Source organism: Arvicola amphibius, chromosome 2, assembly GCF_903992535.2.
Source record: "Arvicola amphibius chromosome 2, mArvAmp1.2, whole genome shotgun sequence".
In the NCBI taxonomy this organism is placed as follows: domain Eukaryota; kingdom Metazoa; phylum Chordata; class Mammalia; order Rodentia; family Cricetidae; genus Arvicola; species Arvicola amphibius.
Genome location: NC_052048.2, coordinates 131,351,151 through 131,376,771, shown reverse-complemented (window position 1 = coordinate 131,376,771; position 25,621 = coordinate 131,351,151). Strand labels below are relative to the sequence as shown.

General features: G+C 42.3%; 1 protein-coding gene across 1 annotated transcript; it reads right to left on the bottom strand.

The window, feature by feature from the left end:
• Positions 1-156: 156 nt before the first annotated feature.
• Ppm1g (protein phosphatase, Mg2+/Mn2+ dependent 1G) lies at positions 157-25,214 on the bottom strand. The gene is made up of 10 exons (XM_038319007.1): positions 24,931-25,214; positions 6,002-6,071; positions 5,640-5,725; positions 5,178-5,310; positions 4,154-4,569; positions 2,739-2,888; positions 2,037-2,271; positions 1,612-1,741; positions 1,270-1,372; positions 157-768 (listed from the first exon to the last, which is right to left on the bottom strand). The coding sequence occupies exons 1-10, from the start codon at positions 25,048-25,050 to the stop codon at positions 565-567; spliced, it is 1,647 nt and encodes a 548-aa protein (XP_038174935.1). The 5' UTR covers positions 25,051-25,214; the 3' UTR covers positions 157-564.
• Positions 25,215-25,621: the final 407 nt, after the last annotated feature.

The following is a 25,621-nucleotide window of genomic DNA, read 5'->3' as shown; positions in this document are numbered from 1 at the left end:
CCAACAGGCCGACTTAGCTCCGGCTCCCCACTCACTGCCCCCTGCCAAACGCGCGGGATTGACTCGCAGGCACACACCAAGAGCTCCCATGTGCTCCCCCGTGTGACCCAGTTTGGGGCCAAGGTAGGAGAGTAAAAAAGGACACTATGGGCACGATTAGGTTTTGTTTGGCCTTTAGTCTGAAAAAGTGTTGCTCGAAAGTGTACAACAGAGAGCGGGTGCAAGCGGCTAGGGGTCACAGAGCCGCCAATAAAAAAGAATGTCCTTAAATAAAGTGTTCACAGAGTAAAAATCAGAACTACTAGTCCTTCCCTCCAACACAACAGAGCACAGGCACAGAACCGACCGTCGATGAGCCCGAGTAAAGATGAGGCTGGAGAGGACAGCAGAGGCTCCCAGGCTGCCGCGTGGAGGGAGAGCCCTCTTTGGAATGGGCTGAGGAAAGCCACCCAGCTCCCCCTGCACACCTCATAACCACTGCTAAGGCTAAAAGAAAAAGACAAAACTCAGTCTTGGGTCCAAGGGCTCAGAGAATAGTCCTGGTGGGCAGGGTCAGGACAACTGCTAGTCCCGCTTGGCCTTCTTCTTGTCACTGTTGCCATTCTCTTCAGCCCCCTCCGCGGAGAGCGCCTCCCCGAGTTTCCTCTTGCCACTGTCGGGCTGGAGCTCTACTGTATTTCGGGGCTTGAAGCAAATGATGATGCATGTCATGTTGTCACACCCTGTACCGTCCCCAGAAGTGTCTGGCGCCAGGCACTGATCCAGCAGCTACAAAAAAGTTAAGGCAGTTTAGCACAAGGCTTGAACCCCTTCCTGGGAACCTAGAGCACCACAGAAAGGCCTGGCCTTGCTGACACAGGGTTACAAAAGGGAAGGAATGGGCAGTAGGTATTATGAAACTGACACTTATGAACTTCTGATCCCTAAGGCTACATCAGGGACACGACAAAAGATGCAACTTTTTAATCAAGGTCTTCTAGTGTCTGTGGGTGATTAATTCCACTCTCAGCCTTAAGTCTCAGCTCAAGCTGAGAGAAAAAAAGTTGTGGCTGTGGGGTTGGAGAGGTGGCTCAGTGGTTAAGAGCACTGGCTGCTCTCCCAGAGGTTCTGAATTCAATTCCCAGCAACCGCATGGTGGCCCACAACCATCTGTAATGAGATCTGGTGCCCTCTTCTGGCCTGCAGGCAGAATACTGTATACATAATAAAATCTTTAAAAAAAAGTTGTGGCTGTGTAGATTACATACCCTCCTCCAACTTCAGACTCACCTCTTCCACAATGGATGACAATAACCGAAGTTCCCCATTTTCATCACGTTGGCTGATCTTTGATTGAATAAAGTCTACAACCTCCTGGCTGCTCATCACATTCCTGGGATCAAAAAATAACAGAATCCTTAGTCCCACCAAGGCAGAGCAAAGAGTCATGTAGGCAGCAGTACTGATGCACGCCAATGTCAACACCTGAAGAAATGTTCCTCAGCTCTGCTTTAGGCTTGGTGACTTTAATTCACTGAGAAGCTGACCTTGAAGCTACTGCCCCCCTACTGTAGCTCCAAGCCTTAAAGTAAGGCTGCAGAAGGGCATTTAAGGGTATTCACCAGTGCTCACCAGATGCCATCGCAAGCAATGACCATGAATTCATGGTCATCAGTGAGAGTCAGCACCTTGATGTCAGGAAGGGCAGAAATCATCTGTTCCTCAGGTGGCAAGTTTTTGTTCCTCTTGTAGAAATGGTCTCCTGAAAGGTAAGAATGGTCAGCAGTTTGAATGCTTCTCAGACGTATATTAGAGGCAGGTCCATGACTTAGTGGAATAAAGAACTAAGTTCTAGCTTTTCTAGTTTTAGACCTGCTATCAGAACAAAGACCTCATCTGCCTTTTTTTTTTTAAACATCCAGGACAGTGAAAACTTTAACTTCACTATTTCACAAAAATGTTTTCGATTATTCTGAACGGCACAGGGCTTAGAACATTAGGTAATCTGGGACAGAGGGCGAGACCCCAAGATTTCCTTATAGCTTCTTAGTCCTTACCAATGGCCCTGGAGAGGTTGAGGCCTCCATTTACGCGCCCATCCATCGTGACCTTGCCACCAGCATTCTTGATGCGTGCTAGCTCCACTTCATCCTCTGGTTTATGGTCGTAAGACATATCTAAAGCTTTGCCAGCTTCCGACACCACACAGCGAGAGTCTCCTGCATTGGCCACAATCAACTGCTTCCCCCGTATCAGAGCCACCACTGCTGTTGTGCCACTGTCAGAGCCAGGCTTAAGAGGAAGAAAGGGAGCCTTGTGGGAGTGTCTAGACACGCGCACACCCCTCATCAGTCATCTGTACTAAAGAGCTGTCCAGAGACAGCATGTTTCCTCGTTTGCCATCTTAAAGGCAGTTCTATCCAGATTTCCCTTGTAATTCCCATTGTAGAATTAATACTCCTGAATTAAAGACTAAAATATTGCCGGGGGTGGTGGTGCAAGTCTTTAATCCCAACACTCAGAAGGCAGAGGCAGGTGAATCTCTGGGAGTTCGAGGCCAGCCTGGTCTAAAGAGTGAGTTGCAGGGCAGGCTCCAAAGTTACAGAGAAACACTAGAAAAACAAAACAAAACACCAAACAACAAAACAAAACAAAAACAAGACTAAAATAGCAAGGGGATATACTTTTTAAAATCAAATCAGGAGATTTACACTTGTTTCTTGTTCTTTCCAAAATCACCAGTTCCCACCTCCACACACCTCTTCTTTGCCTTCCATTCCAGGTACCATCATCTCTTCTTCCTCCTCCTCCTCCTCTTCATCATCCTCTTCAGCCTCCTCAGTATCATCCTCATCTTCCTCGTTCTCTGCCTCCTCACTGCTGTAGCCATCCTCTTCCTCACTGCATTCCTACCAGGAAGATTCCAAGATACTGAGACTGGGATACTGAGATACCCCCTCTCTGCCCCCCTTCCTCAACATAGACTCAAAATAGAAATCCTACCAACTGTCAAAAGATATAACCAATGTTGTCATGAAAATCTGGGGCAGCAGAGAGACTAGGATAAGCATGATAAATTGACATTCTGAGGGGCTAGAGAGATGGTTCAGAGGTTAAGAGCATTGCCTACTCTTCCAAAGGTCCTGAGTTCAATTCCCAGCAACCACATGGTGGCTCACAACCATCTGCAATGGGGTCTGGTGCCCTCTTCTGGCCTGCAGGCATACACACAGACAGAATATTGTATACATAAAACAAACCAACAAATAAATAAAAATTAAAAAAAATAAATTGACATTCTGAACTGGGCACAGATGTCATCAGCAAAACAAGCCCTGGGGAAGATCAAAGCAGCCAGTCAGAATACCTTCCAGAGAATAAATTGTTGGGAAAAGGAGACACCTAAATACCTAAACTAATAAAAAACTGCCTTCCTCTCTAGGAGACAGATCCTGAAAGGCCAGAAGTAAATCACTTTATTGCCAGCAAGCTGGCTCTGGGTAAAGCCTAGTGACCTAGGCTCAGTCTTCAGAACTCCCTTGGTAGGAGGAGAAAGCTAACCCTCTCAAGTTGTCCTCTAACCTCCACGAGCATGCCCTGGCACTCAGGTACACACAAGCATACAACACAAAATTAAATAAATGTTCATTTTTAAATCTTAATTTATTCTTCTGAATATTAAATCAACAAAAGAAAAGGGGGTTAATGGTACAAGACAATGCAGCTTAGAATTCAGTGAGTCAGCCGGGCGGTGGTGGCGCACACCTTTAATCCCAGCACTCGGGAGGCAGAGGCAGGTGGATCTCTGATTTCGAGGCCAGCCTGGGCTACAAGAGCTAGTTCCAGGACAGGCTCTAGAAACTACAGGGAGACCCTGTCTTGAAAAAACCAAAAAAAAAAAAAAAAAAAGAATTCAGCGAGTCTTGGGAAATGCAGAGGGTAAATTAGGTGCTGGCTGGCAAGCCTGATAAGCTGATACTGAACCCCAGGACTTACATGAAAGAAGTAGAGAACTGTCTCACACAAGTTATATAACCTCTGACCTCAACCAGACAAGCATGGAAACACACATTCATGCAAAATACAGTACAAACTTGACAAGAGTTGAGGCTAGGGAAGGTACTACACAGCCCTCACTGCAGCTTCGCTGTCCGCCTGCCCCATAGGCCCTTACCTCACTGTCATCCTCTTCCTCCTCCGCCTCATCTGATTCATCCTCACTGTCCTCAAAGAACTTGGACTTAGCAACTCGAGGCAGCTTGTCAGAGGCTGAAGAGCAGGAGGGTCCAGCCTCACCAGTAGCAGTACCAGGCTCACCAATTTGGCCTGCCTCAGTCTCATGTTCTGAGTTAGAGGAAAGGCCTGTGTGACCTTTGGCTGTGGGGCCATTTTCCTGGGAAGGAGTTTCCCTAGATGGGTCCTCAGGTCCGGCCTCCCCATTGAGGCCCTGAGGCCCTGGTTCATCGCCTGTCCCAGTTCCAGATTTGGCGTGGGGAGGTCCCTTCTGACAGTTCTGCCCGTATCGTGTCAGCAACTCTTCAATAGTCATGGTAGCCTCTTCATGCAGCAGCGCAGCCTCCTCATTGTCCACTGCAGGGAAGAGGCTAAATCAGCGCCCCCGCCCAGACTCCTCACAGGCTACCAGTGCCTTTAACTAGTTCAACACCTCCTGTGAGGTGACGGTGCACTTCCCGACTACCTCCCACTTATGAGGCTCCACTCACTAATCAAGCCTCCTGTCTCCTCAATAGTCCTCTTCTGGTCTTTCTCAGTCCGAGGAACACCAGTTATATTTCCCTATTGTACCTCTCATTTGTATTTTATTAACTTGAAACCTTTACACTGAGGACCCAGATAGCCCATTCTTTAGTTTAGAAGGATTACGTTGTAATATCTCACTATCAAGGCTAATAACTGCCCCAGCCTTGAAAAAAAAAAAACATATATAATATATAACATAGGTGTATATATAACATATATATATAGGAACCAGGAAAACCACAAAGTAACAAAACATGATATATGCAAAAATGCTTAGAGCTATGCACTAGACAAAGATTGATTCTCTTTGCTATAACAACATATAATATAGAACACCATATAGGGTTCTAATGTGAAAATTCCCCTGGTCCTTAGGAAGACATCCTTTATTAGAATGAATAATGAACTGTTTCTTTCTAACAGGATGCCACACTCACCATCATCTTCATCTGCTACTTTTTCTTTATCATCCTCATCTTCTGTGGGTCTCCCTGCAATCTGTGCCAGTTCCTTAATGACTTCCTCTGTGGTCAATTTGGCATCAATAGCCAAGAAGGCATCTTCTAAAGCCTAAATTTAAGTAAGGTAGTATAAGACAAAAGTAGTGGGTACAAATGAACTGCCTAATATACACATTCACACTCACAGTTGGGATGCAAATTCAGGAGTGATCAACCCCACTAAGATACACACAAATAGAGAAAATCGTTTAGAGACCCGAGGATAAGGGAATTCTGAAAATATCCAACTGGGAAGAAGCTTGTTTTGAACATAGGACTCTGAGGAAAAAATGCAATAGATAAACAATAGCTAGAGAGCAAAGAGAAGCCAAAGGTTAGAAAATGAGGGAGAACCCTCCAAGAATTAAGGTGGAAAATTAACAGTGTAGAAAGACAGACCTTCTGTAGCTTGCCTTCCTTGTAGGCCTTCTGATCTTTGATAATATCAGGAAGATATTTGGCACAGTACAAGGCAACTTCCTCACCTAAAAGAAAAGTTTTATTAACAAAACAACACTGCCCACATGCAAGGACACAGGTGATAAACACCTTAACATACCTGAGACCTAGCTGTAGAACAATGAGAAAGTCTGACCCGGAAAACAGATTTCAATATCATTTCTCTGAGGAGTATATTAACATATCCCTCGAGCTTTCCTTACCTAGTATATTTCGTTCAATCCTGGAAAGTAAAAGAACAAAAGCATCCCTTCTCTTGCCTGTTAAAGGCTAGGGTTACCAGTAAGATCTGCTAAAGTTACCTCCATGTCCATCGTAGACAGAAAACATGGCTGTCTCGTTGTCCAGCTCGGGAATACAGTTGTGAGCATCCTAGAAGAAGAAAGAACATAATCAGCATGTCTCAAGTTTAAAGCTATTCTCCCCGTGTTTCAGGCCACGAGATATTTTCATATCGTCACAGCACAATCCTTCTCTGGTTGGGCAAACATGGACTAGAAATGAGAAAGGAAGATGGGTTGATAAAAATACAGGAGAGGAAGGCAAAGAAGGGGACAAAAAGGAATAAGAAAAGCAGATTCGCCAGACGGTGGTGCACGCCTTTAATCCCAGCACTTGGGAGGCAGAGGAAGGTGGGTCTTGGTGAGTTCGAAGCCAGCCTGGTCTACAAGAGCTAGTTCCAGGAGAGGCTTCAAAGCCACAGAGAAACCCTGTCTTGAAAAACAAAACAAACACAAACACAAAACAAAAAACAAACAAAGAAAAGAAGACTCAGACCAACACCTCTGCAATATAGCATTTTCTCTAGATCATGATCCAGAGAAGAATATTTGGTTACTGGATGTTTAGTAAATGTAGACCTGACCCTTCCAAGCTATAGAATCGGACTATAGGCTCTTTACAGTTACTTTGGGTCCATGTGATGGCTCAAAGAGTAAACATGCTTGCTGCCAAGCCTATATACTTGAGTTTGAGCACCAGGACCAACAGGCATGGTAGAAGGAAAATAACCAATGCCCAGAAGATGTCTTCTGACCACACGTTATCACGGCTTGGGAATACCCTCCCTCCAAACTAAACAATACATGAGATTAAAACAATAAAGTTACAGCCTCCTATACACAAATTACAGACAGACCAAGAAAAAAAAAATCAGAGGAACATTACCCTTCACAATAGCCACAAATATAAAATATCTTGGGGTAACTCTAACCAAACAAGTAAAAGACCTGTATGACAAAAACTTTAAGTCTCTTAAGAAAGAAATTGAAGAAGACATCAGAAAATAGATCTCCCATGTTCTTGGACAGGTAGGGTCAACATAACAAAAATGGCAATCGTACCAAACAATCTACAGATTCAGTGCAATCCCCATCAAAATCCCAACATAATTCTTCACAGACCTTGAAAAAACATTACTCAATGTCACATGGAAAAACAAAAAAACCCGTAATAGCTAAAGTAATCCTGTACAATAAAGGACCTTCTGGAGGTATCACCATCCCTGACTTCAAGCTCTACTATAGAGCTATAGTAATAAAAACAGCTTGGTATTGGTACAAAAACATACAGGTGGACCAATGCAATTGAAGTGAAGCCTCTGACATTAATCCATGCACATATGAACACCTAGTTTTTGACAAAGTCAAAATGATAAAATGGAAAAAGGAAAACATCTATAACAAATGGTGCTGGCATTTGACTGGATGTCAATGTGTAGAAGATTGCAAATAGATCCATATCTATTGCCTTGCAGAAAACTTAAGTCCAAGTGGCTCAACATAAAGCCAGTTACACTGAACCTGATAGAAGAGAAAGTGGGAAATACACTTGAACGCATTGGCACAGGAGAACACTTCCTAAATATAGCCCCAGTAGCACAGACACTGAGAGAAACAATTAATAAATGGGACCTCCTGAAACTGAAAAGCTTCTGTAAAGCAAAGGACACAGTAAACAAGACAAAACGACAGCCTACAGAATGGGAAAAGATCTTCACTAACCCCACATCAGACAGAGGTCTGATCTCCAAAATATACAAAGAACTCAAGAAATTGAACACCAAAAGATCACATAATCCAATAAGAAAAAATGGAGTACAGACCTAAACAGAGAACTCTCAACAGAGGAATCTAAAATGGCTGAAAGATACTTAAGGAAATGTTCAACATCCTTAGTCATCAGAGAAATGCAAATCAAAACAACTCTAAGATTCCATCTTACACCTGAAAGAGTGGCCAAGATCAAAAACACTGATGACAACTTATGCTGGAGAGGCTGTGGGGAAAAGGGAACACTTCTGCATTGCTGGTGGGAATGCAAGCTGGTACAACCCCTTTGGATGTCAGTGTGGTGATATCTCAGAAAATTAGGAAACAACTTTCCTCAAGATCCAGTAATACCACTTTTGGGTATATATCCAAAGTATGCTCAATTGTGCCAAAAGGACATGTGCTCAACTATGTTCATAGCAGCATTGTTTGTCATTGCCAGAACCTGGAAACAACTTAAATGCCCCTCAACTGAAGAATACATAAAGAAAATGTGATACATTTACACAATGGAGTACTACACAGCAGAAAAAAATAACAAACGACATCTTGAATTTTGCAGGAAAATGGATGGAGCTAGAAAACATTATTTTGAGTGAGGTAACCCAGACACAGAAAGACAAATATCATATGTGCTCACTCATAGGTGTTTTTTTTTCTCATGGTTTATTTTTTTTATATTTAAAAATTTCCATCTCCTTCCCTCCTCTTCTCCCCTCCCTCCCCTCCTCCTCCCCCTTCCTCCTCCCCCTTCCCTCCCCTCCCCTCTACCCCCTAAGAAGGTGAACTCCCAAAAAAAAAAAGATATGGTCATAGGTGTTTTTTTTAAACACAAAGCAGAGAAAGCCAGCCTATAAATCACAATCCCAGAGAACTTAGACAATGAGAACCCTAAGAGAGACATACATAGATCTAATCTACATGGGAAGTAGAAAGTAGAAAAAGACAAGATCTCCTGAGTAAACTGGGAGCATGGAGACCTTGGGGGAGGACTGAAGCGGGGAGCAGAGAGTCGGAGGGGGGGGAGCTGAGAAAAATGTAGAGCTCAATAAATATCAATAAAAAATATTCTTAAAAAAAAAAACTGGGTTTGTTGGCATACACCTTTAATCCCAGCACTTGGGGTAGAGGCCCGCAGATCAAGACCTGCCTGGTTTACACAGTGAGACCCTACCTAAAATACGAAAGAAACTATAAACCACCCAAACTGCTACTAATGATTGTAAATGTAACTAACTTCTCCAATAGAAGATAAATAGTTGCCGGGCGGTGGTGGCGCACGCCTTTAACCCCAGCACTCTGGAGGCAGAGGCAGGTGGATCTCTGAGTTTGAGGCCAGCCTGGTCTACAAGAGCTAGTTCCAGGACAGGCTCTAGAAACTACAGGGAAACCCTGTCTCAAAAAACAAACAAACAAACAAACAAACAAAAAAACAAAAAAAAAGATAAATGGTTATTAGAAACGATAAGTACCGCAGGGCAGTGGTGGAGCACTCCTTCAATCCCAGCACTTGGGGAACAGAGACAGGTGGATCTCCCTGAGTTCGAGGCCAGCCTGGTCTATAGAGCAAGGTCCAGGACAGGCCCCAAAAAGCTACAGAGATACCTCGGGCGGGCGGGGAGGGGGTGAGGAAAGAAATGGTTAAGTACCAAGTCAAGCATCTGGTTTACAGCTGTAATTACATCACTAAGGAGACTGAGGCAGGAGGATCATTACTTTGAGATCAGCTTATGTTACACAGTAAAACCTTCTCTCAATCAAAACAAATAGTATTAAAAGTATGTTTATGTACACAAAAAATGATTCATGTGTGTTAGAGAAATAACTTCACAATATATTAAATTAATAAAAACGTTAAAGGTTTATTTAGTGCCTGGAAGATAATATATTAAACTTAAAAGCAGGGGATGAATAATATTTTTTGTTTTTCAACATACACTTAATTTTCTACAGAATAATAATCTTTTTTTCCCAATCTAAATAACGACAAACCAAGACCTTGGGTACCATTCTACCACAGAGGGCCATTTTTTGGTATGTATGGCATACTGCTTCTAGAACACTTCAATACTAAATCTACGTATGCTCCAGTCCCTTTCACAAAATGGCACAGCATCCACTGCAATCATCTACACAGATCCTCCTATATACTTGAATTTTTTTTTGTTTGTTTCTTTATGAGACAGGGTCCTCACTATGCAGCCATGGCTGGCCTGAACTTACTATGCAGATCTGTCTGCCTCTGCATATCCTCTGCAGATCCTAAGTGCTGGATCAAAGGCATTCATTCACCACCATTCCTGGCCCTACCTGTACACTTTAAATCACTTCTAGATTACTCACATTATTTAATTCAATGTAAATATTATAAAAATACTTGTTATGCTGTATTCTTTAAAGAACAACATCAAGAAGTAAATATTTGGGTTCAATTGGGGGATTAATACATATTCAACATAGCTACATTCCCCCTCTCCCAGATTTTTGTTTTGCTATGGTTTTTGTTCTTGTTTTCTTGGTTGGTTGGTTTTTCAAGACAGTGTCTTTCTATATAGTCCTGGCTGTCTTCAAATTCAACAACTTGTTTCTGCCCCCCCCCCCCCCCAAGTGCTGAGATTAAAGGTGTGCACTACCATGCCAGGCCAGCTTTGTTCTGTTTTTGAGATAGGGTCCCCATTACATGGCTATCCTCAAACTCATGGTTTTCCTGTCTCATCCCCGAAAGTGCTGGGATAACGGGATGAGTCACTTTAGTTAGCCTTTTCCAAATATTTTTGATATGCGGTTGGTGGGATTGGCTGATACAGAGGAAAGGGTGGGACTGTACTAAATCATCTTCTGGGAACTTCCTTGTGTCAATTTTATCCTCTTTTATAATATGGAATAACAGTAATGGTTTAATCATTTTATCATAGGACAGTCATCAATTTTACAAAATTGTAAAATGCCATTTGCTATATAGATATTCTGCTCTGAAATTTGGCACTTGGTTCACACTTTTCTTGCCTATCCTTTTTCTTAAAGGGAAATGCCCACGATAGATTCATCTCATATCCAGGTCTTGTTCCTAGAACGACTCTACATTACTTTTTCACTTTCAGTGAGAATAGAGATTTACGTTATTATTTGGAATTATTCCACCTTCTCTAAGAACTTTAATTTCACTTACATCCTTACTCAGAATCTTTACCCTTGGCTTTTTTGTCCTTTTCTGAGCCACAGCCAAGTATTTCGACACTATCTCTTAGCAATCTAGAAAAACTCACCCAACCTTGTATAACTGCCAACTGCTTTCTTTAGTCAGTCCTGAATCAGAAACACTAAGTACTGTTGGTCACAAAATTTATGAGATCATGTTGACTATGGCCACGACTTTGATTCAGCATTTGTGAGTGTGTGTATTCTGTGTACACAGCTAGTCTCAAGTCTTTCCCACACTGTCCCAGTTCTCTGGTGCTACTCTCTCACTCTTAGCTGAAAGGCTAACCTCTCACATTATTTTTCCTTTCATCTTCAATATTCTTCCTCAGAGTTTCTCCCTACTTATCTAAACTTTCCTTTACTTCTAGTTCTTCTCTTCCTAGACTAACATTTCTTATTTAAGTCCTCATCTCAAATCCTTCTCTATCAACATTTCATTTACAGCAAGCTATGTATGAGCAATCCAAACTTGCAGGCTTCATTCTCTAGTACTTTGAAGAACTGACAAGTACAAACCATGTTGTCACTGTTCCAGGTTCTCTTGAATTTAGCGAAGAACTATACTTCTATACTTTCAACTGATTGTTCTTGAGGCTGTCTATTCCACTTCAATACTCCTATAAATAAGAACAGAACAGGCTCTAAAGCTACAGAGAAACCCTGTCTCGAAAAACCAAAAAAAAAAAAAAAAAAAGAACAGAGAAGTCTCCAATAAAAATAATAAGGTGGTGGTGGTGGCACGTGCCTTTATTCCCTGTACTCAGGAGACAGAGGCAGGCAGATCTCTACGAGTTCAAGGTCAGCCTGATCTACAAAGCAAGTTTCAGGACAGCTAGAGTTGACATACAGAGAAACAGAGGAAGGAAGGAAACAGGAAGGAAGGAAGGAAGGAAGGAAGGAAGGAAGGAAGGAAGGAAGGAAGGAAGGAAGGAAGGAAGGAAGGAAGGAAAAAAAAAAAAAAAAAAAGAAAGAGAAAGAAAGAAAGAAAGAAAGAAAGAAAGAAAGAAAGAAAGAAAGAAAGAAAGAAAGAAAGAAAAAACATCTTCAACTATACAGTGAGTTTGAGAGCAGCCTACACTACACTGGACCCCATGGCAAATAACCAAACAAAAGGGCTTGGTATTTTGTTTGCGCTGTAACAAATAAAGCTTGTCTGAGGATCAGAGTGTGGAGCGAGCCTCTAGTAAGCCATAGAGGCCAGGCAGTGGTGAAACACATCTTTAATCCCAGCACTTGGGAGTCTGAGGCAGATAGATCTCTGTGAGTTCAAGACCACCCTGGGCTCACAAGACTGACTCATCTTAAAAGAGAAACAGAGTCAGGCAGTGATGGCTCACACCTTTAATTTGGGAGTCACATGCCTTTAATCCCAGCACTAGAGAGATGGAGACAGGAAAGGATATGGCTAGGCAGAGAGAGGATATAAGGTGGGAAGAGAAAGGAGCTCAAGGAATTTGGTTTGAGGATTTGTAGAGACGGATACCCCATTTGGCTTGAAGATTTCGTAGAGACTAGTAGCTGGCTGATCTGCTTCTTTGATCTTTTAGTTTTCACCCCTTAATATCTGACGTCTGGTTTATATTAAGGCCAATTAGAAATTTGCACCACAGGCCACTAAGATGGCTGGCTCAGTAGGTAAAGGTGCTTGCCACCAAGCCTGATAACCTGATATTGGGTTTATGGGTCCCACATAGAAGGAGAGAACAGACACAAGTTATCCTCTGACCTTCATTATGTACACTGTGGCCTGTGCATGGCTCTCCATACACACACATAAGAAACAGCAAATACATTTAATAATAAACAAATAAGCCAAACAGCCCTAATATATATATTACTTTAAAAATTAGGTGCATTCAGCCTGGAAAGATGGCTCAGTTGGTAAAATGTTACCATGCAACTGATTCTCAGTACTCACATAAAAGCCAGTCAGCACAGGGGCTACATAAGTGAGAACCTGTCTCAGAAAACAAAACAACTGGGCAGCAATCTCTCTGTGATCCCAGCCCTGGGTGTATGGGGATGAGAGACAGAGATAGGTAGATCCCTGAAGCTTATTGGCCTGCCAGACAGTCTAGTCAAATGGATGACCTCAGGGTTCAGTGAGCGATGTTTCAAAAAATAAGATGGCAAGGAGATTCAAGGAGACACAGGAAACCATCTGATGCCAGTTTTCTGGCAGCTATTCAAACACATGCATACCACCACATTGAGTAGGGAGATACTGTACAAACACGCGCAGACACACTATATGCATTTTTATTTTATATATTTATTTTTATTTGTAGTTGATGAAAAATAAAACTTAAACCAGGCACGGTGGTACATACCTTTCATCCTAATACTTGGGAGGAAGAGGCACAAAGATAATGGCAAGTACAAGGAGAGCCTGATACAAGTAGATAATTCTAAGTCAACTAGGGCTACATAATGGGACAATGTCTCAATTTCCCTACCATTTAAAATTTTTTAAAAAAGTCATTCAGAGCATAAAAGAGTGTACCAGGGACTGAGAACTGATTACAGACTTCCAGCTTTCCAGAATGAAGAGTTCTGAAAACTAATTACACAAGTGTGAATATATTGAATACTACAAAATGCATTGTTCTTTTCCTTCTGAAATAGGGTTTTGTGTCGCATGGATAATTCTTGAATTCCTGCCTCAACTTCTCAAGTGCTAGGATTACAAACAAACACTATCACATTTAGCTTTAGACTGTACACAATTAAAACACGTAGCCAGAACCTGGCAATGGTGTGCACCTGGGAGGCAGAGGCAGGTGGATCTCTGAGTTTGAGGCCAGCCTGGTCTACAAACTGAGTTCCAAGACAGCCAGGACTACTCAGAGAAACCCTGTCTTGAAAAACCAAAAACAAAAAAGAAAGAAAGAAAGAAAGAAAGAAAGAAAGAAAGAAAGAAAGAAAGGAAGAAAGAACCCACTTAGCCAGAAGTAGTGCCATACACCTATTATTTTTAGTTAATTTGTTTTTTGGGGGTTTTTTGAGACAGGTTTCTCTGTGTAATAGTCCTATCTAGTTGTTCAGGAAGTAGCTCTTGTAGACCATGTTGGCCTTGAACTCACAGAGATCTGCCTGCCTCTGCCTTCCAAGTGTTGGGATTAAAGGCCAACCTGGCCCGACACCATACACCTATTTTAAGCCCAGTATTGGGAGGCACGAGAGGCATGAGGACTGCTGTGAGTTAGAAGTCAACTTGGGTTAAATAGTGAGGACAGTCTCAGAAAGATCTGAAAACGAAGAACACAACTTCCTACAACAAAAGTCCAAACTAAGATGACTTCACAGATGAACTCTACCAAATAGAAATATTAAGATAATTGGTCCAATTGGGCAACATAGTAACCTAGAGACAATTTAAATTTTATGAGATGGCACAGTTGAATTATATGTAAATAACACTATTATTATTATTATTAATTTGTTTTTTGAGACAGGGTCTTACTATGTAGCCTTGTCTAGCCTGGAACTCACTATATAAACAAGGCTGACCTGAGATCTGACTGCCTCTGTCTCCAGAATGCTGGGACTAAAGGCATGTAACACCACATCTCCTCATTTTATATAAAGGACTTGAGAATCTCAACAGGACATCCTGAATACAAAGGTCTTTGTTGATTCCAAGAGACACCTGTACCAATTCTTCCCAAATTTCCAAAACACAGATTAAGAGGAAATACCTCCAACTAATTCTACGAGGTCCTATTACCCTTATACTAAAACTAAACAAATATATCTCAAAGAAACTACAGGTAGATAACTTATCATTAACAAGGTTGAGACACATACCTTTAACCCTAGCACTAGGGAGGCTAAGGCAGGCTGATCTCTGAGTTCAAGAACAGCCTGGTATACAAAGTGAATTCCAGGACAGCCAGGGCTCTGTAGAGAGACCCTGTCTCCAAAAAAACAAACAAAAAAACCTCCACAAAATGGTAGTCAACCAAATCCAGCAACTTAAAAGGCTTATACTCAATGACCAAAGCAATTCATTCCCTGAATATAAACTAGACTTAACATTCAAAATTAATTAATGTAGTACATCAAACATTAATTGTATAGAACAATTACAAAGCCACATGGTTATTTTAATAGATTAAAAAGGAAGAAGAGGAGGAAGAAGAAATAAAGAAAATGCTGTGGGATAGTGCTCTTGTACACTGTAAAGATTTGGTTTAATAAAATGCTGATTGGCCAGCAGCCAGGCAGGGAGTATAGGCAGGGCGACCAGACGACAAGAATTCTGGGAAGAGGAAAGGCAGAGAGACAGTCACCAGCTAGATACAGATAGTAAGATGAGAATGCCTTACTGAGAAAAGGTACCAAGCCATGTGGCTAAACACAGATAAGAATTATGGGTTAATTTAAGTTGTAAGAGCTAGTTAGTAATAAGCATGAGCTAAAAGGTCAAACAGTATATAATTAATATTAGCCTCTGAGTGGTTATTTAAAAAAGGGCTACAGGACCAGGCAGGATAAGAAACCTCCAGGTGAGAGAACAAGCTGGGTGGTGGCAGCTCACAACTTTAATTCCAGCACTCGGAGGCAGAAGCAGGAGAGATCTCTTAAGTTAAAGACCAGCCTTGATCTACAGAATGAGTTCTAAGACATCCAAGAAAACACAGAGAAATCCTATCTCAATACCTCCCACTCCCACCAGCAAAAAAAAAAAAAAAAAAAAAAAAAAAAAAAAAAAAAAAAAAAAAAAAAATTCAATTGAGCAGTTGACAGGGCTGGAGAGATGACTCAGTCATTAAGAACACTTACTGCCCTATTAGGACCAGAGTTCGAATCCTAGAACCCACATTAAAGAGCTCACAAATACCTGGTATTCTACCTCCAAACGATTCTATACCCCCTTTCTGGATCCTGTGGGCACCAAGGCACACATGCAAGCATATGCAGACATAAATAAAACAAAAATTTTAAAAAAAGATTTAACAAAACTTAAAATCCATTCATGACAGAAAAATTCAACCAAACTAGGAAAGAGAACCTCCTTACCCTGGTAAGAGCTTAGCTATAAGGGATGAACTATACCTCAGTGGTAGTATTCTCACAATACCAAACACTCTGTAACCTCAAGGCTTTTCCTCACACATCAAATAAGTAATCCTAAAGCAGTAGACAGGAAGTTCCGGCACCTCCTTCCCTAGGTTCAATCAATTTGCTAGTGCAAATCACAGAATTCAGGGAAACATTTAGTGAACACAGGGCTGGGCATCATCAAACCCTCTCAACAGACTGAATGTGAGGCTCAGCTTTCATGCCCTCTGGTGATCTCCACACATACTGTAAGTTCCCTGCCTCTTTTGCTATTACACAGGCACTGATTAATCAAATCATTGGCCATTGGCATTAACCAGCCCCTCTGCCATCCCCAGAAGTTAAGGATGAGTGCTGAAAGCCCCAACCATCTACTACTACACCTGTTTTTCTTGTGACAATCCCTCATCTTAAAGATACACAGGGCGTACGAGTTATCACTCAGTTCATTAGCACACAAGACTTTAATGATTTCAAGGATTTTAGCATGACTAGATACAGACAAGGGGTATATCCACATTTCCTAGTATCACTCATATCAATTCCATTCTTAGGTATACTCCCAAGATATATGTCCACACAGAAAGTTGTGTACCCACGTGCACAGCACCATTATTCACAATAAGCAAATGTGCAAATCTAATCGTCTATCAGCAAAGAAACAAAATTACAGAGAAATATTGAGCTATTAAAAATGAAGGACTGAGTCACAATACATTTAATGACATTTAAAACTACAAATGGGGGTTGGAGTAAACAGTTTACTGGTTAAAAGCATTTGCTGTTCCTCCAGAAGACCTGGATTAGGTTTCCAGCACCAATGTGGCAGCTCACAACTATCTGCACCTTCAGTTCCAGAGTATCCAAGCCTCTCTTCTGACTTCTATGGGAACCAGATAGACACATGGTGCACATACAAACACATATGCAAAACACTCATACACATAAAATAAAATTTTAAAAATCTTAAAAATTTAATCTTAAAAAAATTAGGCCAGGTGGTGGTGGCGCACATTTATCTATAATCCCAGCACTTGGGAGGCAGAGGCAGGAGAATTTCTGTGACTTTCAGGCCAGCATGGTCTATATAGAGAGAGTTCCAGAACAGGCTCTAAACCTACAGAGGAACCCTGCCTTAAAAAAATTTTGGGCCAGCAAGATGACTCAGTCAAGCCTGATGATCTGAATTTGATCCCAGGAATCAACATCATGGAAATACAGAACCACTTCCTGCAAATTGTCTTCTGATGTCTAAATGGGCATTGTGGCACAGGCATGCAGACACATATACACATGAATGAATAAAGAAATGTAACAAAAACACTTAAACATTATACTTAGTAAAAGCAGCTTGATGTTAAAGGTGACTACCAGCCACCTTCTCACTGTCCTCTCTGTTTCCCCTGGTAAATGGCACGTTCTTCTCTTGCAGATTCCCCTGAGCCAGAGACCAACACCACCAGTACTCTAGGATGACAGGGCTCAATTGTACCCCCCTTTTTATTTCCAAGACAGGGTTTCTCTGTAGCTTTGGAGCCTGTAGATGGAGCTGCGGGCTGTGTCCCGCCACCCAGCTAGCTTTACCCAAAATAATTACACGGAAACTGTATTCTTTTAAACACTGCCTGGCCCATTAGTTTCAGCCTCTTATTGGCTAATTAACCCATATTTAGTAATCCGTGTAGCACCACGAGGTGGTCGCTTACCAGGAGAGATCTTAACCTGCGTCCATTTCGGAGAGGAGAAGCATGGCGACTGTCTGAGCCATCTACCTCCCTTCCTTCTTCCTGTTCTGTCTACTCCACCCACCTAAGGGCTGGCCTATTAAATGGGCCAAGGCAGTTTCTTTATTAACGAATGAAATCAATACAAACAGAAGACTCTCCCACATCAGGAGCCTGTCCTGGAACTAGCTCTTGTAGACCAGGCTGGCCTTGAACTCACAGAGATCCTCCTGCCTCTGCCTCTGGGGAATGCTGGAATTAAAAGTGTGCCACCACCACCAGGCCAATTGTACCATTTTCAAATAAAACTGACAAATTCTAGGGCTGGAAAGATGGCTCAGTGACTAAAAGCACTTGCTGCTCTTACAGAGGACCCCAGTACAATTCTCAGCATCCACATGGTGGCCCACAAACACCTGCAACTCCCGTTCCAGAAGATGTTCTCTTCTTATCTCCATGGGAACCAGGCATGTACACAGTATACAAACATGCTTTTGAGAAAAATACTCATATACATAAAATAAAAACTTGTTAACTCAAAAGGTCAATTCAATTCTCATAAAATGTTCAGAAGAGGCAAACCAGAGACAATGTAAACTAATGTAAGATAAAATTAGGCACACAACTTTAACCCCAGCACTTTGGAGGTAGAGGTAGGTGGATCTGAGTTCATGGCCAGCCTGGTCTACAGAGTAAATTACAGTACAGCCAGGGCTACAAAGAGAAACTCTGCCTCAAAAAAAAAAAAAAAAAAAAAAAAAAAGTTTGGGGCTGGAGAGATGACTCAGTAGTTAGTTAAGAGCACTGACTGCTCTTCCAGAGCCAGAGGTCCTGAGTTCAATTCCCAGCAACCACATGGTGGCTGACAACCATCTATAATAAAATCTGGTGCCCTCTTCTGTCATGCAAGCCTTGCAAACAGAGCATTCATATACATAAAATACATAAATTTAAAAAAAAGTTTGACTATGTCCTAGACCACAGACAGGTTCTTAACTTGTAGGTCAGGACCCCTTTGACAAACTTCTATCTCCAAAAAATATTTATGATTCACAGCAGTAGCAAAATAACAGTTATGAAATAGCAACGAAAATAATTTTATGGTTATGGGTCACAGCAACATGAGGAACTATATTAAATAAAAGGTGGTACATTAGGAAAGTTGAAAAATACTGCCCTAGACAAAGGAATTTTGAGCTGGTTCAGTAAATAGAAGGTGTTTTAAAACACGTTTGAGGATCAGGTAATAAAATGTTCCTTAACCATAGATTCATTACCTCTCTAAAACAGAACCCCAAGGCACACTTTATGATACCCCATCTTATATTTTCTCCGTTAAGAAAACTGAAGCTGCTGGCGGTGGGTGCATGCCCGCCTTTACTCCCAGCACTTGGGAGTCAGAGGCAGGCAGATCTCTCTGCAAGGCCAGCCTGGTCTACAAGAGCTAGTTCCAGGACAGCTAGGGCTGTTTACACAGAGAAACCCTGTATTGAAAAAAAAAAAATCAAAATATGTTTTGACTTCAATGTTACTTTGGGGGAGAGGTTATGCTTTTGTTTCCACAGGAAATGAGAGACTCTGGATTCACTCTGGGTTAAGAAAAAAATCAGGTTTCATTGAGGAAGACCGCCCCCCTCAAAAATCTCCAATGGGAACAAATGGCCCAGAAGATCCAATATCTCAAAGTACCTGTTACAGTTTCCTCTGAATTCTACATCCAGAAACAGCTTCAAGGATGCTGGCTGAAACCATCCAGTCTCACAGAATACTCCAGCCAGGACTTGACCATAATCTTAAATTTTTTCAGGGTTTCCCAAAGATAACCAGTGGCCCCAACCAAAGAAGTAGTTAAGAGAACTAAGCCCACATTCCTAAAAATAAATTATGAATGTTTGTCATCATTTAGGGAGGTTGGAAAAAAGCTAACCAAAGGAGATTAGATTCAGGGATCTTGTTTTTAAAAAAGGGAGATATAAGCCGGGCGGTGGTGGCGCACGCCTTTAATCCCAGCACTCGAGAGGCAGAGGCAGGCGGATCTCTGAGTTCGAGGCCAGCCTGGTCTACAAGAGCTAGCTCCAGGACAGGCTCTAAAAAAAAAAGCTGCAGAGAAACCCTGTCTCGAAAAACCAAAAAAAGAAAAAAGAAAAAAAAAAGGGAGATATAGAAATGATAGGATAAAAGGGTAGATTACTGAATCTACTTTAATCCAAAAACAACTGTTAATCTCACATATTTTACATTAGTATGGATTTTGGTTTATTGATATAAATTTAAAGTTATTTTTGCTATATTCTGTGTGTGTGTGTATATATATATATATATATATATATATACATACACCCGTTCTTTTAGGGTATTATGTTTATGCAGCTCATTTAAAAATACAATATGCTGGGCAGTGGTAGAATATGCCTTTAATCCCAGCACATGAGGCAGAGCCAGGCAAATCTCTGTTAAAATTAAGAAATACAGATTAATAATCATCTACAATAGCAAACTTACAATCATGTTAGATTTTCAAGGTCATCGGATATTTCAGATAGATAGGCAATCTTCAAACATTTCCAAGCCCTACAGAATATGGCATTTAAAATGTTTTAAGAACTTGTCAAAATTTTCTCGACTGTGAGACACATCTGCTTCTGGAAGCACCAATTACTTCAAAGAGGATTATGGGCATTTAAGAAAGTCCATATGGGGCTTGTTTTCTTTGTGGCAAAATCTAGCCATGTGGGCAAAGAAACTGATCTTGCCTCAGTTGCTCACAGTTACTGTCCAAACTGGACCAGCAGGACACAAAAAGGCAACTGCCAAACTTTGAAAAGGTGGTCAGTCCTTCAGAATTCCCTGCTTCACAGGAAAGTCTGTCAGATAATTCTAGGCCTGTAGGTCAGAGGTGGACACCCCAACGTTGCAGAGAACTTTGGGTAAGGGTAACATTTCATCTTTCTGGGGTCTCTGACGGAGTTGAAAACTAAAGAGTTTTCTTTAGTTATAATAGAAAGTAAATAATATATAAAACTTTAGACTCATAAAAATAAGATAAATGGTATTTTCCCTAATTCTCTCAAATACAAATGGACTGGATATTGTAACTGTAATTCTTATTTAATAATCATTCTGTGTGATTTATATATATATATATATATATATATGTGTGTGTGTGTGTGTGTGTGTGTGTGTATATACTATGTATGTTGAAAAAATACCTTTCTTTTTGATTAGACAAAAAGGGAGAAATGCTGTATAATAATCCTATGATTGTGTATTATTGTGAATATGTAATTATCACTGTGAATATGTATTATTCTCATTGGTTAATGAAAAATTGATAGGCTGATAGACAGGAAGTATAGGCAGAATATCCAGGCACAGAGGACTCTAGGAGAAACGGTGAAGTCAAGAGATGCCAGGCAGCCACCAAAAAACCTGGACATGTATAAAATGAGGCAACAAGCCATGAGCCAGGTGGCAAAGCATAAATAGAAATATGGGTTAATTTAAGTGTAAGAATTGGCTAGTAACAAGCCTAAGCTATACAAGTCAAGCATTTATAAGTAATATTAAGCCTCTGAGTTCTTATTTGGGAACTGGTAAGCAGGACAGAAACATCCAATTATAATATATTTTTACTTTATGTGCATGGGCATTTTGCCTGAATATTTATCTATATATCACATGTATACCTGGTGCCCCAGGAGGCCTGGAGAAGGTTCTAGATCCCCTGGAACTGGAGTTACAAGTATCTACAGGTCACCACATGGGTGCTGAGAATCAAATCAGAGTCCTCTAGAAGAGCATCAAGTGCTCTTATCTATTACTTCATCATATCTTCAGACCCTCGATTAATCTTTTATGACTACTACTCAAAATTAAACTCAAAACATATCAATACCAAATAGGACATGGCAATGCATACCTGTAATCCTAATATTCAGGAGACAGAGACAGGAGGAAACCCACAAATTCCAGAACTGACAGAACTACATAGTAAGTCCCGGTCTTTTCCCCTCAGCTCCCACAAAAGGCTGCAAAGGTGACAGTAGGTAAAGGTACTTGCCACCAAGTCTGGCAACCCGAGCTCAATCCCTAAGACCCACACGCAAGAAGTGGAGATGAAATTTCCACGAGCTGTCCTTCGAACTCTTCATGTGTGCTATGGCACATGCACACACCCACACAAGAAATAAATATAAAAAAAGACATTAACACAGCCTTTTTTTTTTTTTTTTTGGTTTTTCGAGACAGGGTTTCCCTGTAGTTTCTAGAGCCTGTCCTAGATCTAGCTCTTGTAGACCAGGCTGGTCTCGAACTCAGAGATCCGCCTGCCTCTGCCTCCCGAGTGCTGGGATTAAAGGCGTGCGCCACCACCGCCCGGCTTAACACAGCCTTTTAAAATGGAAAAAAGTTATTGAATTTTGTAAATCCTAATTCTCCATAGAAAACTGTTTTTGTTTTTCTCAGAGGAGTCTCAAAATTCCTTTTCCTTTTTAGCAGTACATAGCCTTTAGGCTGGACTTCTCATCAGCCACCAAAATCTCACAATTGTTTATATTTCTCAGCACCCCCTCCTCAGCTCAACCAGTTGGAGGATCCTCCAAACCATGAAGGAGGAAACATTTTGCTATGGTATTGACACCTCCCCCCATTCCAGTTCCAAAGCAAGAGGGTTGGAAAGAGGCAGAAAGTATAAAATGTCAGCTTTTGATGACTACCATTCACCCTTGCTTCAAGAGAGAAAATAAAACAGGTCTAAGACTAAAATCTATGTCTCAGAATTTTAGCAACCTCTGTAAGGTATACTAATTAACCTTACCTGAACTCAGTCATTAGGACCAAGCCAACAATGTAAATGGGCTTCATTAATAGGTGGAATCAAGCCTGTTCTTTAGGAAAGGAGGGACAAAGATGTACTACAACCCTTCCCCACCTTTCTGGACCACTGAGCTATGTATACTACTAGGCCAAGAGCTTATTTTCTGAAAAGGTTCATTAAGAAACTAGAAACCATAGTATCTTAGTTCTTTTCTTACAATAGCAAAGATACTATGTGATACCTTGAGGAAGGAAACAAACCTAGAAAGAAAAGTATCTATGAAGCAGAAAAGGGTCTGAAACAGTACTCCAAGATTAGCATATTTAACTACTCAAACAAGAGTAAATTCAGGAATAGCATAGCAGGAAGGCTTTAATGCTCAAGTAGGTTGATTGCCTTTTAGAATGAAGATTATGATTGCAAAAACAGTCAAACAAAATTCTTCACACGAAACAGCCCCAAAACCAAAAATGAAGTAGTTCTCTAATCACCAGTGCAGAAACTAAAAAAAAAAAAAAAAAAAAAGAAAGAAAGAAAGAAAGGAAATACTTAGCAGACAAGTAAAAACACAGAATCCCTGGGTTTGAAAACACTCAAGCAACTCAATTCATTTAAAAAAAATTAAAATAAAAAAAAACTAGAAAGTTCCCCACAAAGTGGAAAAATGTTTCATCCCACAGAAATAGAAATCGAGGAATGAGAAACTTGAAAAGTCTGTGAGATGAGACAGTCACTAAAAGAAAACACTATCACCTACCTAACCCAGGCTAACACTATGACTCCGCCCCCCCACTTTAAATGAATGAACCAATGAGAATAAGGCGGCAGCAGAGGCCAGAAGAGGGCACTGGATTCTCTAGAGCAGGAGATAACAGGTGACTGAGCTGCTTGACATTGGTCCCCTGCTAGAACAGCAAGTGCTCTTAGCCACTGTGCCATCCCTAAGGCTCGTCTTCTGAAGCTATACCCAGGTGTCTCTAACTATATCCAGTTAGTTCTATTGTGTATCACCGAGAAATTAGTTTGACACCTATAAAATTAGTACCTACTGTCCCAAACAACTTAATATATAGCAATTCTTTGATTCTAGGTGTAAGTGTCCTAACCTTTTAGGCCTCAATTTCCAAGTTGTTAAATGTGGGCACTAAGGCAGATGAGACCGATGGAAAGGACCCTCTCCTTGCTGAAACTGTTCATCTAGATGTATAGATAATGCTAGGACCATTATCAGAGGCTGCTGAGAGAATAAATTCGGAGTCTGAAAACAAATCATTTAAGTTCACACTGTTATTCCAGAGTTAACCACAGGGAGGAGTGAGGGATTTGAGAAAAATCCCCAAGGGAGACAGTATTTGGCTGTTACCTGAAGCCCACCTCCTAAGGAGATAAACCTCAATTCCAGACATAATTAGAGCATTTACCTAGTCCCTCTACCTAGAGTTCACCGAATTTCTCAAAGACATTTACTGTCCAGCTTTCCACCGCCCATCTACCAACCAGTTTTCCCTGTTCATTGCAGTTTCACGTCCATTTGCTCAACGCTGTTAATACAGATGTTTTTCCTTTCATCTAAAGTGGATTTTTCTTTAAGAAAAAAAGTTATCTACAGATTGTGACGAAAACAATTTGCTGAAATGATTGAAAACCAAGTAAACTACATTATAAGCACAGGCGAATGCCAACTTAGTAAGTTTTAAAGAAATCGAGAAAAAAATTATAAGCATAATTTAAAAAAAAAAAGCAAGGCTAGTGACTGGCACAATTCTTTTCCTAAAGGTCGTAAAAGGTTTCGAAAAGAATACAAATGAGTGACAATTCTCGAAGGTCAAGCAGAGCCTGGCAAATTAACACGAGGTGTCCAAGGCTAACGCAAGGAAGGGTTAAGAATGGGAAACACATTAACTGCCCGGGCTCCTTTTATCCATCAAGTTTCTAGCCCCAAGAGGCCTGCCACATCACGTATTTGAAGAATAAAAACGAATCCGTCATTCGCATCTATTCGGCAAATCAACGAACAAGCAGCGATCCCTTCCTCTCCGCTCTGACAACTACACCCCGCGCCGCCTGGGAGCCCGGAGGGCTGGGCTGGCAGCAGAGGATGGCGCGAAGGCACCGAGAGCCCGCGGCCAGTGGGCGGAAGGTGCCTCTCCCCACATGGCAGCCTCTCGGCGCCACCGGCCATCGCGCCGCGGTCCCCCAAGCTCAAGCTGCTCCCTCTCCGCCCGGATCCCGCGCTCGCCGCCGCCTCCCGCACTGTGGCCGCAGGCTCCCGTCAGGGACCCTCGCCCGAGGAGAGCCCCATCCCCTCCCCCGCTCCCTTTCTCTGTCAGGCTCTCGCCGAGCAGCGGCCAGCCTCTGGGGCCCTGTCGCCTCACCTCCATGGAGACGCGCCAGCCTTGCATGGCGGAGAAGCCGTAGGGCAGCGGGAGGCGCGGGGCGCCAACCCCGTCCCCGGAGCACTTCACCGTGTTGGGTTGGGAGAGGTAGGCACCCATGGCGGCGGCTGGCCGGCGGCCTGTGGGGCAGGCGAGCGGGACGCGACCCTTGCCGGCGCCGGAGCCGGGGCCCCGGGGGCGCGCGTGGCAGGGAGCAAGCCCGGCTGCGCAGCCGACGCAAGGTGCCGGCGAAAGGCGCGAGGCGGGCCAGGAGGCGGTAACGGGACGGGAGCGGGGAGAGAGCGGAAGCGGAAACGCGCTGCTCCAGACCCCGCCCTGCTGGCACGGTGAGCCGCTGCGGGCGGTCATTTCCTTAGCAACTCGCCCCGCCCTCGGGGACAACGGCCCGCCCAACCGCCGCTCCCGCGAGACTGATCGCCACGCCCACCAACGGCCGCGGCCCGAGGGAGCGGCGGGAACGTGCGGCCATCTCCTGGCTGACCCTGCCTGCCTCCCCTGCTCTCGTTTTTGCCTGAAATCTCTTTTGTGTGGGACCCGGTGCTTCCAGTCGTGTCCCGCGGTGTTGTCGGTCCTGTCTCTCCTTCCACACGCCCTCCGATTCCGACAAACCCCGCGGGATTCGGTTCAATTAAAGTTGACGAGCGTTTGTTCTGCGCTCCCGCGGTATTTA

Coding starts and splice junctions, on each gene's coding strand:
- Ppm1g (XM_038319007.1), bottom strand. CDS start 25,050: ATGGGTGCCTACCTCTCCCAACCCAACACGGTGAAGTGCTCCGGGGAC. Junction 2,272..2,738: donor GAATGGAAGGCAAAGAAGAG/GTGTGTGGAGGT, acceptor CTTCCTCTTAAG/CCTGGCTCTGACAGTGGCAC. Junction 769..1,269: donor TGTCATCCATTGTGGAAGAG/GTGAGTCTGAAG, acceptor ACTTTTTTGTAG/CTGCTGGATCAGTGCCTGGC.